Source organism: Acyrthosiphon pisum, chromosome A1 (genome assembly GCF_005508785.2).
Source record: "Acyrthosiphon pisum isolate AL4f chromosome A1, pea_aphid_22Mar2018_4r6ur, whole genome shotgun sequence".
Lineage (NCBI taxonomy): Eukaryota > Metazoa > Arthropoda > Insecta > Hemiptera > Aphididae > Acyrthosiphon > Acyrthosiphon pisum.
Window position 1 is genome coordinate 64890704 of NC_042494.1, and position 14783 is coordinate 64905486.

Sequence of the window (14783 nt, forward strand, 5' to 3'; positions counted from 1 at the left end):
ATGTATATAGGAAATAAGTAGGTTAAAATAAATATTAATAACTTGATTTTAGTTTATCTTATGTATTTCTGTTCGATATCCATACCTTGATGATCTTAGATTATACTTTATATTCAACAATTATTTGACAAAATATACTTACGAATTTACAACAGTACCTATCAGACTACCAGTTCTTGTGTTCATTCATTTGATTCAAAATGGTCCTATTTGGGTTTCTATTGATGAATCTACTGACTAAGTCAGTGTTAAGACCAAATCGCTGTACATTTAATTTTGAAAATTTAAAACAATATATGGTTTGTCATTGTTTCACTTTAAATTGATTAAACATCAATTGTATTTCAATTTAACAACATTTTTTTTTACTATTGCATATTTTTTTAATTTTTTACCACAAAATATTATATTTTTTAAATTGAATTAATTAGACATAAAAAACAATAAATTGTACCCGTTATTCAAAAATTATTTAGAATTGTATTTTAATTTAAAACTTTAACATATTTTTTAAATTTTTCGTAGTACATATTTTTATTTTATACTACATATTTTGGCAATTTTAATTACATAGATATGTACATATTTTTGGTTTTTTATTACATATAAATCCCAGCCCTAGTTATAATGATATTTAAGTATTTAACGTTATAATATGTTAATTGTTTACGCACTACACACATAATACCTATTGTTAATAAATAATAATAATAATTAATATGTTATCTTTACAACTTAATATCACCATCGTCCGAAAACTGCGATACACGGACTTTTTAATTCCACCTCGCGCGAAACATCGTTAAGTATCCACTGTACCTACGATATATTGTCAGGCCAAAAATGCCTTGAAAAAATGCAAAAATTGTGTAAAAAATCTAAAAAAAATTACTTCAGGAAATTACCAAGAAATTTAAATTAACTCATGTCATCGTTGGTATAGGGTTCGTTTGACATTTTATATTTTAGAATCAAAAACCTAATGACAAACTCTATCTTTTTCTCTATCAAACGAAGTAGGTAATTGTGAATTATTAATTTAAGTTGTATATACGCATCCGGTTAAAAAAATAAATACATATTTAAGACGAGATTAAATGAATATACAAATGCATAAGACAAAACGTCATACATATTTTTCTTTTTTAGTTTCTAAGTACAAGATGCCCGTACCTATCTAATACAAATACATACGTTATACATACATACATACATACATACACATATACATAAATACATACGTTATACATACATACATACATACATACATACATACATAAAATGTAAAAAATTAAAATTACCTTAAATATATGAAATGTGTATACAAAAAAATGCGAAATAAAAATTACTTTTTATTCTGAATCATTTTACATATTATAGTAGTGAAATAAAATGTTTTAGTTCGGTTCGCATTTTGTAGCATTTGTAGAAAAAAGAATGCAAAAATGATGAAAATCCTATCCGTCTATACCTACATTATTACTATGTTCAAGAGAACGTGATTTAAATCGCTAACGCTGGGAATTCTGAAATATTGACGATAATATTCCATCCCCGTGGCCACGCGCGTACGCGTGCTGTACGGGATGGGTGGGTCACGTATGTGGGTGGCATTGGTCCATTATTAATCGGTCGATGTGTTACGCAGTATCATCGCAAATCGCGCAAATCCAGTGTATTACGTCTCGATTATTGAAACGGCTAAAATGTATACATAAACGGTCGGTGTATATGTCTTTACACGGCGGTATGGCCCGACTATTGGACCGTGGCACGCGTGATAAATGTCCGACGAGTAATCGCAATAAATACACACTTTGAAACAAGAGACTTATATATTTTTATTACTGACGAAATCGAAACGGTATGTAATCAATATTAATCGTCAATTGCCGCTATAAAAACATATATTCCGTTTAGTATTCGAATTGTGCGTATTAAAGTTACCGTAAAAACGCTGATAAGCCGTAATTACGCTAATGTTTATTACTGCAGCCCATTAAAAGTTTCCGTAGAGGTTAACTTTTTAATTAACTTAAATTTATCGTCTGTACGCTTTAGCGCATTAATTGTTAAAAACTATTGTGGCGATTCCGAATTCGTCCTTGTACCTATATATTGTATACATCGAAAACCGTCCTTATATAACACTAAACCAAAGACCAATATTGGCAGGTAAACGGCCAAACAACAACCAACTACAGCCACAATTACGTGGCCTCATAATTTATCTGATTGCGATTTATTATATTAGGTGTAGTTGAAAGGGACAAATAACTGTGTATAACTTACGAGTATTACGACATAATTTCTAACGTAAACATTGTTGAAGTAGGTACACGCGTAAATATTGAAATAAGTTATAATAAACGGAAATGCTTTTGTGTAAAGTCACGTGTATTATGGGTGTATAATGTGTACAGGAATTTATGAATATTAATGTTCATTGTGTGGGCGGAAAACTGACAAACGATGTTCAAAAGTCGTGGTGATCAAAACCTATCGTAGCTTGATTTTATATCTAGAGACATTCGACGGAATCACCAACAAAAGTTTCATTATTTTTATGAAGGGTCGTAATGAAATATGTCAAAGTGTTTTAAAAAGGACGGTTGACATTTTTCATCGTCATAGATGCGTAGCGTTAATGTTTAAACTATAATGATTACCTTGTATAAGATATAGAAATTTGTGAGTAATATAATATTAGGTCTAAGTATAATAATATACGTATGTTATATAAATGAAAGTCCGTAAGACAAAGCTATTTTGTTGATGATAATTAATAATTGGTTAGGATTTTGATTACTTTGCGAAATTAATTTTTATGGACCAATACAGGATAATCAAGTATACCTCCTAATATTGTAGTTGGTCATAATAAAACTATCGTGTTCTTACATCAAATTACGAAACGAACGTAGGAAATTTATATTTCTTTTCTTTCGACGAAATAATAATAACTTGCCTGCAGCAGTTCAATATATTTTACGGTATTTTTTTTATTTCATTTTTTTTTTATCGGAATTCAATGTTTATTATTAAATTATTTACACGTGACCCGGTACAAAATATTTATTTATAAATTACAATAACATAAAATAACATAGTTTGTGTACGTCGGGCGGGCCAAATGGATTTATTCGCACCGCGACACAAGGCACACGCACACTATAACAGGCAAAAGAATGGAAAGATAATTTTCAACAATCCTCAATTTCTAACACCTAAACTATCATATTTGAATGCAATATTTTTGCGAAAAATTTGTGCACATCACTGAAGTGCCATTCGTGTAAAACGATGCAATGATTTTCAGAATTTGTGTAGAATTCATGTTGTTGAAAAAAAAAATTGTAATTATTACAGTATTATTCTCATTTTTACTAAAAAAATTATGTTCACCTCCGGCGGCGACAGAACGAATTCAAATTTTCGTTATTTTTCATTTGCGGCCAATAATATCGATTTGAATTTTTACTCTGAGCAGAGTGCTGACTGCAAACAGCTACGTGCGTGGCAAAGTGGCAATATTTTGAAAAATTATGATCGAATCCCCTCCAGGCTGACGAGGAAAAACGCACACAGGAATTGCGCACTTATTGTTTGCGAAAAAATACAATATGAAAATACACGCGTTCGTTGATGGGGAGGGGGGGCGGGCTGGGGAAACGCGCCATATATGCCTTGACGTAAAACAATAGATGCTGCGCAGATCGTCGTCGTCGTCACACCAATCGCCACCGCCGCTTCAACCTATCAGCTGCCATCAGCTGTATACATATTATAATAATTCATATTGTTTTAACTATGACAATGTACTTTTAGGTTATGTCATATAGCCGTCCCACAGAATATTTCACAAATATCTTCGGCACGTGTCCCGCCACAACTTATAGAGAGATGGTATCCTACCCACTATTATATATATCATACTATACCCACGCATAACGAAGTTATCGATTCTTGCGTAGGGTATAAGTATTTATGTCTACAAGTCCGCGGGATTGTTGGAGGGGGGGCAGACGGTTTTAAAATTTTTACTTCGTTCGAGAGTGCACCACCTATTATATATAAATATATTTTATATTCATATGAGGACCGTCGCTGAAAGCAAATCGACGTTCATCATATAATATTATATAATAGGTCTATACTCATTATCGTAGATTTGTTTTCCTATTACACTAAAGTAAATTTGATGCTGCTTCACCACCGGTCACAGTTGCAAACTATACTTGCAGTGTATTGACAAGTTTTGCTTACGTTAAAAATTAGGTACAACACGCAACTCTGTTAATGAATTAAGGCATATGCCATTGCGAGGTTATTGGCCGCCCATTAAATTATTTACAATACATAACATACATCTACTCGTATTTACAGTTGGCTATTTAAATGTTTACATTGTTTTACTTAAGTTAAGGTCTGGAGTCTGGACACGTTTTTAACATTATATTTATATTAGGTGTGTATTTATATGTATTATGTATATAGATTTGAAAATGAGAATATGCCTATAAAATATTTAAAATCATAAAACCATAATGTATAGTATGTATATACACTCGAGTCTTGATATACCTCTAATCTCAACGGGGATAAAAATAAATTTGACTTATGATTATGTATTTTCCTTGTTAAATACCTAAAATATAACTTAAAATATGTACTTCAGGGGCAAGAAAAAACTTAGAGTTATGAAGGTTTTCTAATTTCAAGCTATTGCAACTAGACTGTATACACAATTTTCTAAATGGACATCAATCATCAATTGACATAATATATATAGGGTGTTACAGAAAAGCTGTGTCGCTGTGATAGTGAAATCGAATTTTTCAAGAAATGAATATCCATTTCATGAACATCGATCATAACCTGGAAGTTGTTTTATAGGTTTATGTAATTTAATCCATTTCGTCAAATGGAAACCATTATTTTATACTAATCGTAATTATTTTTTAATATGCCGTTCATTGCAATGACCATGGTTGTCTATTTAGTAAATTTGCGTTTTTGGGAACAAAAAAGTAATTTTTAGTATTTTTTTTTTACGTTATTGTTTGTATTTTTATTTTTTCTCATACAGTCGTCCGATCTATATAGACCTATTGGGTCAGAAGCTCATTAAATATATATATTTTTTTTTATAGTACCTATTCACTATTTCAGTGAATACAGTTTGTATTAAATTACTATTTTTATTCATTTGGGTTTCTCAATATTATAAATTCTTAATAGGATTGTGTTTTGTAATTATTTCCATTTTTTTTCGTACACCAGTAATTTTATTAATGTATATTATAATATTTTAGAACATACGTATCGGTACGATACACAGTGCTGCAGTTGCATAACATCGCAATTATATATAATTATACAGTATATATATACAGTATACTGTTGTTATTGGTCAAGTAAGTTTTTACAGTTTGTACGCGTAAAAATGTGGAACGGACATCAGTTTAAGAATTATTTACGTACTTTTCACCACGTGTACCTACATAAATTATTTAAAACATTATTTTCTAAATCGAATATACGCGTTGTACACGTTTTACAGTGTCAAATAAGTCGACGTCACGTTTTACCGTATTTGCATTCCAGTCGTTGAAACAATATAGGTACCTATATATACGAAAAATAAAATGGAGGAATTAATATATTTAGTAAATTATTATTACTGGCATTCACATTTCATTTGTCAAATGTAATTATATACAACTATACCATAGTGACTACTGTAAAATTGGAACAGTAGGTACATAGTAATATATAAATGTATATGAGTAGGTATATATATATATGTATTTATGTACCTATGTATGTATACAGTATACACCACTAAAAGTAAATAAATAGATGTAATTGAGTAAAACGGGTGATGTATAGCGTGACATATAGTGCTACGTCGTTTAGTCAAAGCTGTTAAAATAATTTTAAACGCTCAGTCAAATGATTAAAAGTCGTTGAAATTTTTAATAAAGTAGTCAGCGAAATGTAATTATATATAATTTTCTAAAGTTACGATGAATTATATTATTCGTGTTTCGTTTTGTACTGTAAGGTTTCGACTATAACTTTATAAGCGTAATTAACTCATGTCTGCCAATTAAAAAAAAAATGAACGATCCATTGATGGGAAATTTTATAATGTACTCACTTATACATGGATATTGATTACTGGTATGCAGCACAATATTTAGACACGTCAAAACCATAATTTAGGTATAAATAAGTATATAATATGGGAAACCGATAGTTGACGTCGACTTAATGGGTCTTAGGAACTGTCAGAAGTGATTATGAATGATTAAAGCACGCGTACGTAACTTAAATAAAAATAAGGGTGCAATCGTTTCCCTTAAACATAATTTTAAACTTGATAAGTTATTAATACAGACATTTGAGAAAGGACCGACAAAAGACGAATTAATTAACGTACATTGCTTATTAAAGTGATTTGGATGTATAATGAAAAGTGAGATCGAACGTGAAGCACGATATTGTACGTTGTATCTGTGTGTGTACAGTAATAATATAATATATTTACTTATATAAAACGGGAAAAATGTTACGAGTTAAAATTACAATTACAATTACTCTCCATCACTGTTTCCTCTGGTTATACAACTGTGCAAGAGTGAATTTTAAATGTAGCAAATTAAAATAATGCGAAAACGTGGTCTACGAGCATTTTGAAAATATTATTAAATAATTAATAAACGATTATACATCAAAATAATCAAACATCAAACATATTATAATATGCGTTACAAACGGTTAATGCGGTAAATTGACAATCCATTTTTGCCCGTGAAAATTGTAAGGATGTAAACGATGTATAAACGTACATAAGATACTTATAAAAGGTTATACTTCAGTTTTTTTTAAAGGTAAACTTTATTTTCTACTTAATAAACTTGATTGTATGTAATTATTGTACAAGTACGTATTCATGTAAAACGTGCCGGAAAAGATTACATTTTGTCAAATTATGTGCGCGAGTAAACAAAATAAAAAACATAATACAGTTTGTAATCTTAATTAATAAAAGTATTACGCAGTTTAATAGTAGGTGCTATGTGTATAAATTATTTACGCCAAATAAAAATACTGTAATTATTTATTTATCAAAACTATTTAAAAGTCTATGGGAATCGATATTAAAAAATTGTAGTAACGTTAAAATTAATAATTATCGAGTTCAGCGCATAAATCCAAGTAATAGTAAAACTCTATGTATCCTACTATATTGAAGTTTTAAAATTGATGAATTATATACGTCAGGACATTTTTCTTGATTTAATATTTCTAGGTACAGCAGGTAATAGTTATCAATTATTTATGTTTATAAAGAAATCGCATGATTTTGTTCGTGGATATCAAAAAAGGTATAGGTACCTACTATTCTTTTTTATAGGAGGGTACATTTAAAATTTTATAAACGTTGAAGATAATGAGTGATTATACGCAAATATATAATAGTTTTTATATTTATATTCATTGATAAATTATTTTATTAATATTTTAAAATTTTGTAATTATTTATCATGACTATAACATTTTTCTATTGTTTTTGCTAAACATACAGAGTGATCCATTTGATTTAGGCCACTCATTATTACATACAACACAAACGTTTTTGAACGTACTTCTTTTGCATAATTTTAAATCATTAAAAAATAACATTTTTAGAAAAATGTATATTTTTACCATTTTTTTAAAAAGTTTTTTACTTTTTTGAACGACAATAACTTACATTTTTAATTTCCTATTCCGAAGCAAAATATTATTCAGAGTATTTAAATCTATAAAAATCATATTTGAGAAATGTTATTTGTTAGAAGTCTTTAAAATTTTAAAGATTAGATGAACCGAGTAGGTATAGTAGCAAGCATTATGTGGATTATACACCCGTACAATACACCACTCCGCTATTCAAAACTTTAAATACACAACTCTTAAACTACTTGTCTAAAATTCGATTTTATGCATAGATCTACCCCAAAAATATTACGCTTAAAAATAAGAATTTAAAAATGCATGTTGTCATTAAAAAAAGAGAGCCATAGCGGGACACCTGGCTGATGTGATACGTCGAAATTATTTTGTTTAGTAACTATGCACAAAAATGGAAAAGATGGTTTATTAAAGGAAATAAACATGGAATAATCAAAAAAAACATTTAGATTTTTTAAGAAAGATTATTCTTTATTTTAAAGGTGTATTACATGTTTCACGCGTGGTGACATTGGAATGCCAAACAGCCGGTCCCTGCACTGCCCCCATAGACGATTCTCATCAAAAATAAAATTTTAAAAATGAAAACGATAAAATTAGTAATAAATATAGTTAACTTACTGTAGTGTATTTTTTTAACAACTTAAAATTATGTAAAAATATACCTTTATAAAACTCTAATAGTTTTTGAAATAAGGATTATCTCACGTTAAATGGATCACCGTCGGTGTTCCGGTATAAATATATAATAGGTAGATATACGCATATTCATAATATTCTAATTTGATTATATTAGTGCTAACGCTAACGATAAAATGATCTCGTCTTTCAACTTTATTGTTTATTTATTATGATTATGGTAACCACTAACCATAGCACAATACTAAATGCCGTTCCTCATCAATCATAGTGATCGGACTTCCATAGCATTAACCCACCATTAGATTCGTTTTGAATGCTGAAGAGGCCAAAACCACCTCTCACGTCAGAGTTGTCGCAAATCTTTTAAACACATTAATCCCTATATAATCTAAACATATTTTGGTTTTTATTTTTTTTATCATTAAGTATGCAATTTAAATTTTATATTTTCGTATTTATATTTTTGTATTCTGGTTTCTGAGCGGACAGATTAATGTATTGGTTTTACAATAAATTATGTGTATTTTTTTTGTCTATCATCATTTTTTGAAGCACTAAAATGTTTCAATCTTTAACTTTGTCACTGAATGACGGTGGTCCTTGGTTACAAATTGAATTTAGTAGTTTGTACTGAGAGGGGGGGGGGGGATTAAAAGTAATTACCGGTGCTTTTAAAAATCATCGGGAAAAACTAGAATATTTACACTATACCTACCAGTTTTTGACAAAATAGATCTTGTTTTATTATATAAATATTTATACAATAATTTTCTATTTTAAATTAAGGCCATTGGACCCCCCCCTACTATCATGCCGTTCCGTCTTGTATACTTATACTCTCCCATATTATTTATTGTAATATATTATTACAGATTGTAGGTATATATTCTTGTTTTCTAATAAAAAAAAAGAAACAATCATTTTCTAGATAATTTCAAAATATTTTGGTGTTTTTTTAGCAGTTTATAGAAATTTGACATTTTTATAAGCGTTTTAAGTTCAAATTTTGACAAAACCGGATATTTAAACGCAAAATAACATTTTTTCCTTTAGTTATTTTGTTGAAATTAAAAATATATTAATAGCAGGAACTTGAAACTTTTCGCCATTCCTTTTATTATTATTTTCTACACACAATAACATTTTCAATATATTAAAACTAAATTTAAACTATTTTTACCACGGGCCTATTTACACACTATTCGTTGATATTGACTTAATATAACTTTATAAGTAATAACAATAATTTAATAATATTATGTGCGATGATTTTGGCAAAAATTAGTTAAACTTACACCTACCGCATTATTAGTAGTACCTATAGTACAACTAATATAATTAAATGATAGAATATCCTTAGAAATGGATTTTCGCTATCCCCTCAGTTTTTTGTATGCAATGATTTATTATAAATTGAAGTTAAATTAAACAGATCTTTGAAAAACGCCTGTTCAAAAACGAGGTACACTTGATACTTATATACTATACAAAACAGCGGGTTTCCCTGTTTTTTTAAAATGTAATTTACTGTAATAAGTAGGAATATTTTAACATTTTGGCAGTATTATACATTCATACTTTTGTAACCGTACACTTGGTGAGTACTTGTACAGTATACTGCTTGTTCAACTGTCAAATTTAACTTTGGACTATTTGAACAACATGCCATTAGTGCACAGTGCATACATTAACTAAATCAAACAATTTGGAAGAAATCTGTGTCTGCGAATGCAAACTGTACTTTTGTTTCCGTTTAACAGGAACTTGATGATATAGGTATACGATTAATTTACTTGAGCAATTACCCAATGACAACTAATGTATAAGTATTATAGTGTTTAACAGACGTTCAAGAATCAAACACTCAATAATTTGCTCGTTTACATTAATTAGTTATAATGGAGGTACCTACATATTTATTTTAAAGCAAAAAATAAATATAATATGTAGTGAACGTAATTTACATCCTACGCCTTATATATTTGTTTTATTAATCTAACAAATAAAATATTATATGTTTTGGTATTGTTTAATAAAAATATTCAAACGTTATGCATAATATTCTACTCATTTCACAATCTGAATGTTTTCGCATAATTTTACAAACGTTGTTTAATATTTATACATACCTACAAGTGTAATTGATCGAGTGGACTCGAATAGAATTTTTTTTTCATTTAACGAATACGAATTACTATTTTAATTAAAATTATAATCTTGGTCAAATTGCGGTCTGTTAATTTATCGTGTTTAAATTAGTTACGAGCTATTATTGTATACCTATGTACAATGACGTACATCATAATATGACGGACATTGGTTGCGTCGCATGTTATGCGGATAAGTCGATTAAAATTAACCACCTTTTTTTTTCGATGGGATACGTTGTATTTAAATTAAAGGCAGTGTGGATTTTTTTTTGTACACATACTGCTTATCTGCTTTAGACCGAACAAAAATATGAATATATCCGTACGGAAAGTGTATAATATAAAGCCATGGGGTTTTATTCATAGCGTATAATATAATATTGTATATATACTTATATAGGTACCACTAAATCCCACCGTTCCCGATCCCCCGTGTACCAGATAGTTTGGGTGTTTACTTTTTCGTCAGTAGCCTGCGATAATGGCTTAACGCTTGATATGCTATACGGTCCTGGAGGTGTTTTTCGCACAAGCATATTTTGTTTAAATATGTTGATTGTTATTTGATATTAGTTAGAGCCTAATTAATATTGATATCGCGGTTGAAATTTGAATAGATTATTAGTATTTATTTATTTTTCATATTGTAAGGGTGTTTTACATACAAATAATAATAATAATAGTTATAGATATTGACTGTGATTTTCAACAAAATATCGGTAGACCAAATTATTATTATTGCTTCAGTTAAAATGCACACATTGTATAATGTATTCGCGGGACAAATCAATTTATATTATGAAATCGAATGAATTAAAATTTAAATCAATGACCTATATACCTATATTGTTAGATTGTTAGGAACTTAAAACTTAAACTTTTTATTTTATTTTATAAATTTGCCTGAACTACTATAAGTCATTGGTGTCTTAATTGTTTACGTTAAATATATTTACTTTATTTATTGACTTTTTTTTAATGGACTTTTCGCAAGTATTTTATAAAAATGTATGTTCCTCATGCAGTTGTTATTTACATACTTATATATAAAAGAACAGAAGTTTTATGTTCCGTTTTCTGGCAGGGCACTTTAATATTTTCTGATCGTTTTTTCTCAAAGTTGTTCCAAGCACCTCCTCCAATGGTATAATGGCACCTTTTTTTCCCCATATTGTAATATTATAGCCAAATACTGGGTATATATTTTGTATTGATGGTACCATGTTAAAATAAGATTTTACTAAATTTAGTTCTATATCTGATGTATTTGTGCACAATAATATAAAATAAAATTAGAGTTAGATTTGAAAACCTGAACAAATTATACGTCAATACATCAGAAAATATAACTCTCAATGAGGCTTACACTTAAGTTTTAAAGGACATCACAAAACTAAAAACACGTTTACTTAGATTTAAAGAATGTCATCATCTGATAAATATGGTGTGGGTTTCACTCTTTAAAAATAATTATTCAATGAGATACAGGCGTTTGTAATAATTATGAGTGTGACGTCATCGAGCCGAACGGTGGCGTATGTTTTACGTATAAAAGTGTCTAGATTAATACAACGATTTGAATCGTTAAATTTTCTTATTTTTTTTGTGTTTATGACACTGGTGACCAGGTTATAGTTTTGATATACTTTCTAGTTTTTTTCATAGTAGTTTAAACTATTATAGTACATTTCTTTAAAAAGTCTCGAACTCAGTAATTTTACTTAGGTAATTATAATTTATAATATGTATACAATAGGCAATAACAAGATATATTAAATTTTAAATCTCATTATCGTCTTAAGCATTAAAATATACTTAGGGTTATGAAAAAAAAAATTCTGAAATATTATCGTATGTTACATTGTTATTAAAATCATTGTTCAAATCAAATTACTTTTACATGTAAAACATGGACAGCTGCTCACTCGTCGGCTCTATGACGTCACGCGGTTATTCATCAACTCTCATTATCTCGTCGAATAATTATTTTTTAATTTGAAGTTTTTGTACTACCATACTACATCAATAAGTTAAAATGAAAAATAAATGTAGTGTTGTGGTGTCCTTTAAAATATAAAATAAGAAATTTGAAATTATAGTTAGTTAAATTAAATAGTGACTGCTGGTCTAGTTTGAATATAAGTATAGATAATAGATTATATAACACAATATGTATGAATATTTTTGCAACACCAATAAATTAGAATAATTTCAATTAATAAAAAGTAAATGTCTAAAAAAATTTAAATTTTTAGTAATATACATGATATATTTTTAATTAATTCTATGACTTACCACCCCAATTCTGTGAAAATTTGTTAAATTGTTTTATTATTTTTATATCATGTACAGTGTATACGCCATCGCTTATTATACCATATTTCAGAAATTAGTAATCACTCCCATTACCCATTGTTAGAACATTTATATTAAATTAAGACGACTACGATTGTCTGTTATATTGTGTTTGGCACATAAATCTGCTGCACTACCCGTCCGTTTTGCGCTTTTCAAGACGGAATGACAAACGACCCCGAAACGGCCATAAAACAATACAACAAAGATTTTATGTACAACGGGAGTTCGCACAAATGACCGTCGTCATCGTCTTGGTCGAGTTCGAATAATATTATATACTTCAGCGAACCATATACACATAGAAATCAGTTGTTAATTTAACTTTTATATAAATTGTTGAACAACTAAATTTTAAATCATGTGTTGAGGATAGTTAAGGTAACACTAGTGAGTAACTGAATTACCATTTTAGTTCAACAATACATATTGTTGTTCAAATAGTAAAAAAATGATATTGGTTTATTAATTTATATGTAGTTAAAACAACATTTATTTGCAGTCAAATTGAAGATAATAAGTTGTACATACTGCATTTATTTAAAACAACACCAGTTGTATTTACGACTTGGTGTTAAAATCATATACAAATATTCGTGTGTTTAATTATGGTTAAAACAACACCAATTTATTGCTAAATAAAGATACAATTACATCACTTTAACACCATGAATCTTAATTTAACCACTGTAACTTTTAATTTCACCTAACTAGGTACCTACTTAGATCTCCATTTAGTAGTTAAATAATACAATTTAAGAGCAACTCGTGATACAGCGGTAACTTTATTTCTAAACTATAGCTATAACCGTTAAATAATTACTATATACCTATAGGCTATAACTTATCTTTTACTACTTGACGAATCGATTCAGACTGGTGTGAAATATCGGGTGACACTAATTATGAGTTATAAGACTACGCGCATAGTGTAGAATTTACGTATGTGATGGCCGGTCACTGTTTTGATACATCGCATAAATCAAACACAAACCTTCGGCTGAAATAATATCACAGGGTTGAATATTAGAGGTAGGTTTGTGAAAAAATAAACAACCTTTGTTGACCGGCCTTTTTAGAAATTACGAATTGGCAGCGTCCGATGCCCCCGCTCAGCCAGAGGCTTGAATAATTTATATCGTCGTATTTTCCTATATTCGACATGTTTTATTACATGTTTTTTCCCACGCTTTACGCTCGGACCTTTGTGCCGTAGAAGTAAATGAATCGTTTCACATGGGTGACCTCATGGAGGGCACTTACTGCTCGCGGATATTCAGCAACTGCGACAAGAAGAGGTGCGTGCTGCAGTCACCCAACTACCCTGGGCTGTATCCACGAAACTTGACTTGCTACTACGCGATCAGGCAACACACGATACCGTACGGCCAACAGGCGCTAATATCCATCACGCAGCCATACAGCCGTCTAGTGTCGATCAAAACGGATCGGACGAATCCCGAAGGAGCTGACCCGAAGCCCGTCGAACGGAAGGTATGGATAGCCGTGTAGGTCATCGCTGTAGGGCCATGACCTAACCATATTTGTGTGTCATTGGGTTTTATCGGGTCTCAGTATATATTATTACTTACGTAAATAATATTATATTGTCATGATAATATTATGATCACGACGATCACTGACAAGAAACAATCTATGCGATAACATCGATATATTTACGTCGTATTTTGTTGTTGACGCTCATCGAAACAAACGAAATAGTTTTAATATGCAATCGACCTATTAATATGATTTCATATTTAATTTTAAAATATTTTCACATTTAATGTGATTTCGACCACATAGGTATCGATTTCATCGCATGCAAGGCACTCCGTGTAATTGGGTTCATTAGACGCCACTGCCAGAACTTAAGCTCTAAGAAATGTCTTC

The 14783-nt window shown here is 29.5% G+C and overlaps 1 protein-coding gene across 1 annotated transcript in view; it reads left to right on the forward strand.

Moving 5' to 3' along the window:
• The window catches only part of LOC100571486, a 59436-nt gene that overhangs the window by 28650 nt on the left and 16003 nt on the right, over positions 1–14783 (forward strand). The window contains exon 4 of the mRNA XM_003244528.4: positions 14107–14384. Within this exon, the coding sequence (XP_003244576.2) occupies positions 14107–14384 (278 nt within the window). The remainder of the gene's footprint in view (positions 1–14106; positions 14385–14783) is intronic.